The sequence below is a fragment of the Vipera ursinii genome (assembly GCF_947247035.1).
Source record: "Vipera ursinii genome assembly, chromosome: 5".
In the NCBI taxonomy this organism is placed as follows: Eukaryota; Metazoa; Chordata; class Lepidosauria; order Squamata; family Viperidae; genus Vipera; species Vipera ursinii.
This window is the reverse complement of record NC_139518.1, coordinates 67,443,966-67,456,681: the sequence shown is the minus strand read 5'-3', so window position 1 is coordinate 67,456,681 and position 12,716 is coordinate 67,443,966. Positions and strand designations below refer to the sequence as shown.

The 12,716-nt window shown below is 40.5% G+C and overlaps 1 protein-coding gene across 1 annotated transcript in view; it reads left to right on the top strand.

Annotated features, from left to right (window-relative positions):
* Positions 1 to 12,716, top strand: part of STK32C (serine/threonine kinase 32C) — a gene marked incomplete at both ends in the record, with an annotated part of 203,012 nt that overhangs the window by 166,786 nt on the left and 23,510 nt on the right. The window contains one exon of the mRNA XM_083364766.1: positions 10,806 to 10,957. Coding sequence (XP_083220892.1) covers positions 10,806 to 10,957 — 152 coding nt within the window. The remainder of the gene's footprint in view (positions 1 to 10,805; positions 10,958 to 12,716) is intronic.

The following is a 12,716-nucleotide window of genomic DNA, read 5'->3' as shown; positions in this document are numbered from 1 at the left end:
TTTAATATGATTTATTGAATATGATTAATAAGCTAACAACAAATCATGATTGGAAACCATGATTGATTTAGGGACCTAAGCCAAACTATGGCTTATTTACTAATAGTAGCACATTATACTAAGCTGAAAACAAGCAAACCAACAAAAACATTATGGCTTATCAAGATGTGTCATTCCAGTCATATTCAACAGGAATGGGTTAGAACAGGGCTTTTCAACCTTTTCACCCTATGTGCCACTTTTAGGATAGGGCAACATCCAAGTACCACCAGTCACCTAGCAAGGTGTCAAAAGCTTGATGAAACCCACCCCCCAAAAAAAGAAAGTGATCAGGTACAGGTAGTCCTTGACTTACAACACTTCACTTAGTGACTGTTCAAAGTTACAATGGCACTGAAAAAAGTGCCCCCCCAAGCCACAGTCGAGCAAGACACCTGCCTGCCCACCCAGCGGCCCTTTTTCTCCTGTCCGAGGTTTTCATTGTCGTGAGCATTTCTGTTGAGAATTGGCAGTGGGGGACTGTTTGGTTTTTATTCCACCCCCGCTCCATCTGCTGGGTGGTTGCAGCAGGTTTTGGTCACTTCACGTGACCCTGGGACACTGTGACCGTCATAAATATGAATCAGTTGCCAAGCATCTGAATGTAAATCACAAGACCCTGGAGATGCTGCAACATTCCAGCTTTATCGGCGCTTCTTCTGGGCTCAGAAGTGCCAGGATCAGCTCCAACTGGAGCCTGGCACTGATCCTGGTGCTTCCGCTGAGCCCTGACAGCCCTGCAGCTCCAGCCGTCTCTCGCTCAGGCTTGTGCGGTGCTACCACCGGTTCAGCTCATTCCCCTCCCCTGCTACCACTTTTCTAGGACAGTCGCGTACCACCTGCCAGGTGCCAATGTACCACAGGTGGTACCCGTACCACTGGTTGAAAAGCCCTGGGCTAGATAGTTGCATAAATTAGAGAACGTTACTAGGGGCTTTTATTTATTGACGTCACTGCCTTGCAGTGAAAGAAACTACATTGGTAGAATGGAAATTCCTTCAATATTTTTCTTTTCATATGCAACAAATAGAACCAGAGATTGCATATGGCATTTCAAGTTGAAATCCCCTCTGCAGAGAAGACATCCTGGCTTAACACAGCTCCAGCAATTATTTTCTAGCATTTGATACTGCTCATGCATATTGCACAGAATACAAAGTAGTTGTTTTTCAGTTCTGTGCTCTGCTTGTATAGCTGCCGTGAGATAGCTCTGGATAGGTTATTAGAGGACTTTCGTTCTCAGCAAGGTTCATAGCTCATTTCATTATGATCTAAACACTCAAGTATCATTAAATAGCCTGAAATGGAATGTTCTTAAAGGAACAAATGGCATCTCAAGAATCATCCAATACAGGAATTGTGTTTTCAAGAGAGAAAGTCTTTTTCTCTGGAAATTCTAGGCGTTTTAGTACAGCATGGCTGGCGGGCAGCAAGTAGGAAAAGATAGGGAGAGGATACCAAAACTCTTCTTCCTGGAATTCTTAATGGCTAATGACTCCGTGATTGAAAAAACATTGAATTTCACTGTTTGTGAGTTTCCTTATGTGTCCATCTATACAAAATAGCGAGGAACTGAGATCCAGAGATCAGGGACACAGAATCCTGACTCAGAGGACTCTCAGTTCAATCTTCCATTCTATTTGAATCAGTGAAAAAAAAATCTATGGATGTTGAAGACAGTCAATCTTCAATTCTATTTGAATCAGTGAAAAAAAAATCTATGGATGTTGAAGACAGTGAAGATGTTAGATGTGGGCCACATAAATGCAAGATGAATTACTAGGTTTCTACTCTTTAACAGTTTTATTAATAACTTTTTTTTTCTGCTCTTCAACTAGCTCTGCGTAAATCTCGGCCAGCAGTCTTGCCCTTTGACCTTCAAGCCTACGTCAACTGAGGACATAAATATGCAAAGCACGTACCCCATCAGTAATTTAAAAACAGCTAGAAGAGAATGGTTTGTTCTCCATCAGAGAGGATTGGAAGACAATAGATGGAGGAACCCGGAATGTACTTTTCTTTTAAGTTCCTTCTAAGCAGACTTGATAAAGTAGGTTTAACATAAAACCAGGCAGATATTTTCAGAGTCCTGTATCAAGCCTGAAGTTTTGTTACGTTTTTAAAACACAGTCTGGTCATCCCTTAAGTCAGGGCTTTTCAACCTTTTCACCCATTGTACCACTTTTAGGATATGGCAACATCCAAGTACCACCAGTCGCCTAGCAAGGTGTCAAAAACTTGATGACCAAAAAAAAAAAAAGGAAAAAAGTGATGAAGTACAGGGAGTCCTCAACTTACAACAGTTCGCTTAATGACTGTTCGAAGTTACAATGGCACTGAAAAAAATGCCCCCCAAGCCACAGCCGAGCAAGACGCCTGCCTGCCCGCCTGGCGGTGCTCTTCCTCCTGTCCGAGGTTTTCATTGTTGTGAGCATTTCTGTTGAGGATTGGCAGCAGGGATGGGATGGGGGTGTTTGGTTTTTATTCCCTCCCACCTCTGCTGGGTGGTTGCTTCACATGACCCTGGGACACTGTGACCGTCATAAATATGAATCAGTTGCCAAGCATCTGAATGTAAATCACAAGACCCTGGAGATGCTGCAATATTCCAGTTGATCAGCGCTTCTTCTGGGCTCAGAAGCGCTAGGATCAGCGCCGAGCTCCAGCTGGATCCTGGCGCTGATCCTGGCGCTTCTGCTGAGTCCTGACAGCCCTGCAGCTCCAGCCATCTCTTGCTCAGATTTGTGCGGTGCTGCCACCGGTTCAGCTCATTCCCCTCCCTCGCTACCACTTTTCTAGGATGGTTGCATACCACCTGCCAGGTGCCAATGTACCACAGGTGGTACCTGTACCACTGGTTGAAAAGCCGTGCCTTAAGTGCACAAAAGGGAAGGGAAGGGATTTACAAAGGGGAAATATTTATGGAAATAAACATTACCTTAGGGAGCACCTGCTGCCGGCATCAACTTCCCTCCGCCCTGTGCGCTCCCACAGAGAGGGCCTCCTCAGGGTGCCACCGATCAGAGAATGTTGCCTGGTGGCCCCCAGGGGGAGGTCCTTCTCTATGGGCGCCCCGGAGCTATGGAATCGGCTGCCAGTTGAGCTCCGGATGGCGCCCGACCTTTGCTCCTTCCGTCGCGATCTGAAGACATTCTTATTTGAACAAGCCGGCCTGGCCTGAAGGGGGATGGGTTGGGTTTTTATGTCATTTTTAATATCTGTATTTATTGTTTTTAGCTGGGCATATGTTTAATTTTCTTTTAACTTTTGTATTTTTGTATTTTTTATATATCTGCCCTGTTCACCGCCCTGAGTCCTTCGGGAGAAGGGCGGTATATAAATAAAATTATTATTATTATTATTATTATTATTATTATTATTATTATTATTATTATTATTATTATTATTATTATTATTATTATTATTATGTCTGGGGAAAAAGATAATTATGCTGCTATTGTTGCTGCATTGGGAAAGAGCACCCAAAGGAGCTGTGCCTGGCACTCTTTTGCAAATGGAAACACTTAAGAGAAACTGATTTAAAGCACAGACAGTGTCTTTTCTTTCTTTTTCCTTGGTGAATGAGAGTGGTTGGCTCAAAAATGAAATATGGATTTCAGGAATTATACAGAAATGAGGAGCTCCTCTTTCCCATTAAATTATGGCTTCACATTTAATTTTAGTTTTTGCTTATTTCCAATAAAATTATTTTGCATGGCTGTAAAGTTACTCTCATGGTTTCAACTGCTGTAAAATGTAATTAAAATATAATTATTAAAAGTAAATGGTATATCTATACATTTATTTCTTGTTCCACTCGTGGTCTCAGGATCACAGAATTTGAGAATCTTTATTGGGAAATAGTATTGCATATAACAATTTTGCATTGCAATAGGAAATTACTTTTGATTTCTTATTGTAAAAGATACAAGCAGTATATTTTATGGGATCAATGATTACTGATTTAGAAGTAGGGAACATTTTAGGAACTAAGCTGCCAATCTTGTTCTTACTATAGATTCTTTTCATATTTTGAACCTATAATTGGAAAAGTTCATTGTTTCATGGCATTAGCAATTATTACCCTGTTTTTCAACAACTCGTTGAGGATCTGCTGATTTAAATTCTATGTGCTGACTCTCTACTTGGCAAAAAAGTTTAAAAAATAATGAGATAATTTCAGTGACAATAGCTTCATTATCATGCCAGCTGCTGTGATTTTTATGAGGTCCCCCCCTCCTTTTCAAATGTACCCCATTTTGTTTCTCTTTTTTATTTTAATTTGAGGGATGTATAATTTGACTGTTATTTTAAATGTTCGGGTTGTCTGTAGGAAAGAAGAGTAAACGTAACTGCTTTGATTCTTGAAAAATGTGTGCCTCCAGGCAAATTTTCACAGCCATCTACAAATAGTCTGTTTAGAAATAGTTCTGCTGAACTGTTTCTATTTCTAAAATGTAGCAACCCACGGAATTTATTTTTACACAACGGTACACATGTGAGTTCAGATGCTCAGTTGAGGAATTCTTGAGTCTCCAGAATTGTTACTTAACTGTCACTCCTGCTAATGTGAAAACCAGCAAGGCCATTTTTGAGTAATGTTGGGAGTTGTAGTTTTGCAATATGTGAATTGGTACCTGTTCCCCATCTTTGTTGTAGAGTAAAAATACACAACTAAAGCCCATGGAGACAGATCTAAACCTCTGAACAGTATAATCTCACACGTGCACTCTATATACAAATAAGTTATATAGAGAACAGGATGACTATTTATAATCTTTCAGTATGAGAAAACTATACATTGCCCATTTTTTCTTAGAAGGATGCAATAAAAATAATGTAATTTTCAGACTTTGAGATAACCTATAATCCCATCATTCATTTTAGAGAAAACATTTATAATTAAGATTTTCTTTTTTTAGAGCTTATCTCACTTAGCAGACCCATAAAAATTAATCTTGAAATCTTTACTCAATGTTAAAATGTGTGCTTGAGTTATTGTATCCCACACCACTATGATAGTGGTTGAATTCCCTTCTGAACACTCATTTTCTGAATGGTAGCTCACAGAATAAAACTTTAAGCCTGTATTCATTTAAAACTTTCCAAGCAGGAAGCCCTGTTCAAACCAGCTTGATACACAGTTATTTTTTTTTTTTAAAATTCAGCATGATTTTTAAATGCTTTAAGCCAGGGGTCTTCAAACTTGGCCCTTTTATGACTTGTGGACTTGAACTCCCAGAATTCCTCAGTCCACAAGTCATAAAAGGGCCAAGTTTGAAGACCCCTGCTTTAAGCATTCATTCCTTACCAAATAAAAGTCATGAAACAAAGAGGAGATTAATGATGTTGTTATCTGCTTTGGTTATGAAAAACCCCCTCAGATTTATATAAAATTTTCCAGAAGTCCCATACTGTAAATGTGATTAGAGATGGGAGAGATCTTCTATCTTGCCTGAGTAAACTTGTTTCCAGATCTTTATGATTTAATTTAATCACAGGAAAAAGATCAGATACAGCACAAAGTATGTAATATTCTACTTTTTTCCATACAAGTAACATGTATGTAGTAATTTTTTTGGACTGCTAAATAAAGCTTGTATATTCAGAGGCAGTTGCTGGGTAGCGTCTATGAGAGAACTGTTGGGTCATGCCCTGTGAACGTTTGAACAGCATGTACAGTAACTGTTGCAAGTAAGATGTTAGAACTCTTCTTAACGGGCATTTTCCAGATTATCCAGGGAAGACCTTTTAAGGCATTATACAATGTAGATGGAATAAAATATTGATAACCCCATGCTTATTCTGACAACTGACAACCTTCAGATTGCTTCACTTGTAATTCTGAATCACATATTTCCCTTTCACATTCCTCTTATCTGAGAAATCTCCATACACAATTAACTAAGAATAGCTCTTGTGCTGAAGATCTTTCTGGAACTTTCTTTCCTTCTTCTTCTTCTTGTGCCACATCCGTTATCGGACGTTGGCGATCATGTTGGCGATGCTGTTTTTATCAGCAGCCGCACAAAAAAGTGCTGCTGAGTTTTGTCCAAACCAGTCCCTTAGATTTTGAAGCCATGATGCTCTTCTTCTGCCTGGACATCGTTTGCCCTCAGTCTTTCCCTGGAGGATTAAATGGAGTATGCCGTATTTTTCTGGGTGTCGCATCACGTGTCCGAAATATTCTAACTTTCATTTTTTAATTGTGTTGATGATTTCCCTTGGTTTTCCCAGGCGGCTTATCAGCTTTCTTTTGGGGAGGTTTTATAAGTTAGTGGAGGGCTTATGGGCATAGATCCCAGTGGTCCTTGTTAAACTACAAGTAGCCCTCAACGTACGACCACAATTGAGCCCCAAATTTCTGTTGCCAAGTGAAACGACTGTTAAGTGTTTTGCCCCATTTTACGATCTTGGCACAGTTGTTAAGCAAATCATTGCAGTTGTTAACTTACTAACACAATGGTTAAGTGAATCTGGCTTCCCCATTGACTTTGCTTGTCAGAAGCCCGCAAAAAGTGATCACATGACCCCAGGACACTGCAATCATCATAAATATGAGTCAGTTGCCAAGCATCTGAGTTTCGATCACGTGCCCATGGGAGTGCTGCAATGGTTGTAAGTGTAAAAAATGGTCATAAGTCACTTTTTTCAGTGCTATTGTAACTTTGAATGGTCACTAAATGAATTATTGTAAGTCAAGGACTACCTGTATACCACAAAGCAAGATTTGGCAGTTGTTGCCAACGGCTATCCAGTTCCCAACATTATCAGATAAATATTACCAATACAGTCATAAAGGCTGTATATAGGTAAAGGTTCCCCCGCACATGCGTGCTAGTCGTTTCCGACTCTAGGGGCTGGTGCTCATCTCCGTTTCGAAGCCGAAGAGCCAGCGCTTGTCCGAGGACATCTCCGTGGTCATGTGGCCGGCATGACTAGAAACCAAAGGCGCATGGAACGCTGTTACCTTCCCACCGTAGTGGTCCCTATTTTTCTACTTGCATTTTTACGTGCTTTCGAACTGCTAGGTTGGCAGAAGCTGGGACGAGTAACAGGCGCTCACTCTGTTATGCAGCACTCGGGATTCGACCCGCCAAACTGCCAACCTTCTGATCGACAAGCTCAGCGTCCTAACCCACTGAGCCACCGTGTCCCTGTATATAGTACCTCTTTATATCCTAAATCTTCAGTCAGTAAACAATAATTTTCTTGATAGATCAACTACATTTTCATACTTTGTTTTATGAAACTATGTACAAAATTATGTAGGGCAAGTCTGATATCTTGGGTAATGTGTGCCAGGAATCTTTTAGACTTAAGTGATATTCTGCTTTTGCAAACATAACCAATAACACTGTACTGTTGAAGCTGTTGCTCAAAATTTCCAAAAGTTCTCATAATATAATGTAGGAAAGTTCAGGTAATCTGCTCCATGGCATTCCAGTATGATATAAATTAATCAATTTTCATTTCTGAAACAACGGTCTAAATTGGATGGTTTATTTTTAAGTATCTTGGCTATTGCCTTCGAAAAACCTATTTTCCATAATAGTTCCTAATGTTTATATTATGTTACGGCTCTGATGGTAAATCTCAACCAAAAATAGGCCAGCACAAGTTAGGTGAAGAAAAGAAAGAAAGAGAGAAAATAAATAGGGTATAGTGGGAAAAGAGGAAAAAAAATACACCTTATCCTCTTCTTTACAGATTACAATATTGGCCGACATAAACTGGTCTATACATGAAACACAAAAGTATTGACAAAGTATTAACTGCCAAATTATTAATTGGCTGTAAACTTGGTTATGTTGGGCCATCATCCACTATTCTCTTAGATTGAAGAGGGATTTTTCTCCTTGTAAGCCATCTGATGAGCTAAACTAAGCAAATAATTGGAAGTCTGTTCCTCGTTAGCCCATGCATCAAAGCTCCATGACATGCACTTTGTGTGGCTGAGGGCCAGGGCATCAAGTTGCCAGCCCCTGGTGTTTAAAATACTGTTTTAAGGATAAAATGGAGAAGTGAAATGTGCCTGCCTTTTTGAAGTCTATCAAGAAAAAAAGATGGCATATAAAAATAACATGTAGATGAAAGGAAAAATGAGAAGCAGGAGAGTTGCCTTTCCTTCCAAGAACATCGGAGCTGAAGGTATTGCCATTATTCTACACCACGGGTGTTAAACTCGCCATGTCATGTGATGTGACGTGAGGTATTGTGACTTTTTTTTTTTTTTTGCATTGCCGGAGCTGGGGTGGGCGCAGCCTCCGTATGATGCAACCGGCCCGTGGGCTAGAAGTTTGACACCTCTGTTCTACAGCCTGAAAATGGATGTAGAGGTCACAGAATATCTGGTTCATATACTCTTTTGGTTTAATTGTAGAATGGAGAATCTCTTCTATCTCTAAATTGTAAATAAGAAAATAGAAGCATAGAGTAAGTCAATGAAATGCTACTGCAGAAGATACTGAATTACAGGCAGTGCTTTTTTTAAAAAGAAAAAGGTGCCAGAACTCACACGTCATACAATCTGCCTTGCCTACCCTACAAGGTCCCATCCAAAAAAGGTGCCGGAACTCCGTTCTGAGCGTTCTATGAGGAAAAAAAGCCCTGATTACAGGTAACTGCTGCATCCTTCCTTATTATTAGCCATGCCAATGCTTAACAGCTTTCAACAGACTAGGAAATCCTGGATCAAGTGAGCTGAGCAACTTTCCCACCTGAAATCAGAAATCCTTCATGCAAATTCTCACATGGCTTGTTTCAGTCACTTCTCACATTAAATATGTTACAAAACGTTAACATTATCAGAAAAAGAATGCCAAAATGCCACAATCTACAAGTGCAAAAAAAGCAAATGATATGCCAACTGGAATGTACAGATGATTTTAAAGCTTAGGAAATAACATGCTCCATTCCTGTGTTGAGGGATGGCACCCACAATAAAAGTGCCATCACCAAGGGAAAAAAAAAACTCCTTTCTGTGTAGCTTATGAACAGGGACACCCAAATACATTTCTTTGAGGAATTGTAATATAAACAACTGTATGTGGAGACAAGAAGCTCTTACTATATTCCAGTCCCAAATTAAGGATTAAAGGGCCAAGCAGATTTTTGAGCTGAGCCCAGAAACACAGTGGGATTCAGTACATTTGGTGGAGGAGCAATTCCCCACTCACAGTGTTTCATACCATCTTTCTTGAGATTGTTGTCTCTTTCTGTACCCTCATTTTGATGATTCATAGAGTTTCACAGTTGCTAGTACAATGAATTATTTCATTGCTTGTCACTAAATTGTATTCTTCTAAGTATAATTTGGACATTACCTTTGGCATGGAAAATGATTGTTTCATCTGCTGCTCTTATGACATTGGAAAGTCTGAACCTGACAGCTAATATTTGGCATCTTCAGTGTCAGGACGCTGCTAAAACAGGAGTCATTATACTCCGCTGCACTGATAATGATGACGATTGCAGTTATTATGTAATTTTTAAACTTTCATTATCTGCATGCTGCCTAGAATTCTGCTAGGATTGAGGAGGCAAATCAATTGCACCAGGGGTTCCCAACCCCTGGTCCGTGGACCAGTACCGGGCCACCGCATGCCAGCAACCGGTCCGCACAAACAAGCAAAGCCTCATCTGCAGGATGCAGGCAGCACACGAAACCACGCACCCTCTGGTCCGTGGAAAAACCTCTCTCCACCTAACTGGTCCCTGGTGCCCAAAGTGTTGGTGACCTCTGAATTACACAACCAATGAACAAGTAATACATGAATTTAAAGTGAAAGAATCTAATGCCAGCCTTGGCTTTCTCCAGGTTTGTGGATTTTAGGTTCCAGGATTTTCAGCAATTGTTCTGCTGGCTAGGAAATTTTGGGAGGTGAAGGACGTACATCTGAAATATAAAGAGTCTGGGAAAGGCTGTTCTCTGACAAAACTGTTGTCTTAAGCCTACCTTCTCACCACAGGCTGAAGATTATAATAGAATCAAGCTACCCTTCTATGGATTCTCATAAGAGTCCCTGGGTAAGCTTTCTCCTGCATGATGGCATTTGATGTCAAGTCTCATATTCTTCTCAGCCAGCATAACCTTTCAGACATACTGGTTAGTTATTATAAGAGAGAAAATTCAACACATTTGATTGATTGCACTGTCTTTGGATATTTTGCTAAAATGACATTATCGGATGCTGACACTTTTTTTAAAAAACAACAACACATTTTTTTTCTCAAATGGTAGACTTGCCTTTTCCTTCATAACTTTCTGAATGAAGGTGTGCAGAAAATAACGTGGTTTGCTAAATGATTTCCTGGATGCTCATCACGATATCTCAATGTAGATCAAGGGTGTCAAACTCAATTTCATTGAGGGCCGCATCAGCATTGCGGTTGCCCTCAGGGGGCTGGGTGGGTGTGGCTTGGGTGGGCGTGACCTACTGGGTGGGTGTGGTTAAAGTGCATATGGCCTACTGGGTGGGCATGGCCAGCTCTACATCGTTCGCATCAAAGGTGCCTATGGGGACCTGGGCAGGAGTGGGACAGATCTGAGGGTCTCTGGCAGGAGGAGGGTCTCTGGGCCAGGGCCAAGGCAGTGAGGGCCGTTCCCTCACTGTTTCCAGGATGGCTTTGTGGGCCGCATGAAACCACTTCATGGGCCGGATGAAACCACTTCACGGGCCTTGTGTTTGACATGTCTGATGTAGATAAATGAAGTACAAAGACACACATTAATTCAACTTTTTGTTTTGTTTTGTTACATCTAGGTGTGCATTGTACAAAAAAGAGATACTGAGAAGATGTATGCCATGAAGTACATGAATAAACAACAGTGCATTGAAAGAGATGAGGTCCGGAACGTGTTCAGAGAGCTAGAGATTCTACAAGAAATTGAGCATGTCTTCTTAGTGAATCTTTGGTGAATTTCTTTTTTTCTCATATTTTAAAGAATGTATGTTCCACTGATTTTCCAAATGTATGCATCTAGTGGAAAGCATGTTAGTCTTTTCATTAAAGGGTCTTCAGTACACCAGTGCATAGAGTATGATTTTCAAAATTCCATTATGCATAAAAGAAAATGGTAGAGTCCATAATCTATAGCAGACAAAACTTGGCATTATAGAAATCCAGCATCTTAATAGACTACAGATTCAGAATATCTATAGAAATGGAGAGTCCAGTTATGCAACAGCTGGCTTATGATAAGAGTTCCTGTAATAAAGCCTAGTTTCTTAATATATAGCTAGAGAAGAAGAATAGAATAGAATTAGGTAATTATTAGATTAGTTTGGCTGGCTGGTTGCCTGGCTGCCCATGTTGGTTCAGGAATTATTAAAGCTGAAATTATGACACTTTGAAGGCACAAGTTTGGAGAAGGCTGTTGAGGAAAAAGAAACCAATTGGAATAAATGAAGAATGTAATGAAATGCAATATAGATTAAACATTAAATAGTGGAAATAGTGGATTTTTTTTTATTTGATGCAATTGGACAATGGGATTCTGAGATAATCTGTATCTTATTGGTTTAGGGAAGGATTTCATAGGAATGTTGGCTACCATAATTTTAGGAGAATTTATCTCGGTTTGGCATATTTACTTTTTTTCATTTAAAGTTATTACTAATCTTTAAAAAATGAATTATATTGAATTAGTTTGCTACAGCCTATAGCAGTTCTCTTTCTACTCTCATTCTTAATAGTTTTCAAACCAACAACTAACTCATGTGAGGAACAGGGCTACAGAAAAAAAAATCCTGAACTGACATCAGCAAGGTTGTAATTGGGTGGATAGGCTTCTCAGTCCGTTACTATAAAAAGTCACCTCTCTACTGAAAAGACGCATGCAGACTGGTGTATAAGAAACTCAGTTGAAACTTCAGGGAGATCCTCCCTGTCTCAAGGCTGAAAACATAGCACTCTTTTTCTCCACCACCCTCCCCTCCATAACAAATATATGGGGTGATTGACCCAAAGTCACTGAGTGAGCTTTCATGGCTGAATGTCCTTTGTTACCCGAACTAAAAGGTAAAGGTAAAGGTTCCCCCGCACATGCGTGCTAGTCGTTTCCAGCTCTAGGGGCCGGTGCTCATCTCCGTTTCAAATCCGAAGAGCCAGTGCTTGTCCGAGGACGTCTCCGTGGTCATGTGGGTCAAGAGCCTTGGTGGAGCAGTGGGCTAATGCCTCCTTAAGTAACACCAGCTGCCTGCAATTAGTGCAGGTTCGCATCCCACCAGGCTCAAGGTTGACTCAGCCTTCCATCCTTCCAAGGTAGGTAAAACCAGGACCCAGATTGTTGGGGGCAATTAAGATGACTTTGTAAAAATGCCGCTTGGGGGGGGGGGAAAGCCCTAATAAGCAGGCATATACATAGAATGAAGGCTATTGCTAAGCACATTGGTTTGTGCTTAAATTGTAAGCCGCCCTGAGTCTTCAGAGAAGGGCGGGATATAAATGGGATTAAAATAAAAATAAAATAAAAATGTGGCCGGCATGACTAGACACCAAAGGCGCACAGAATGCTGTTACCTTCCCACCGTAGTGGTCCCTATTTTTCTACTTGCATTTTTACGTGCTTTCGAACTGCTAGGTTGGCAGAAGCTGGGACGAGTAACAGGTGCTCACTCTGCTACGCGGCACTCGGGATTCGACCCTAACTACTGTGTCACAATAAAGAGGCA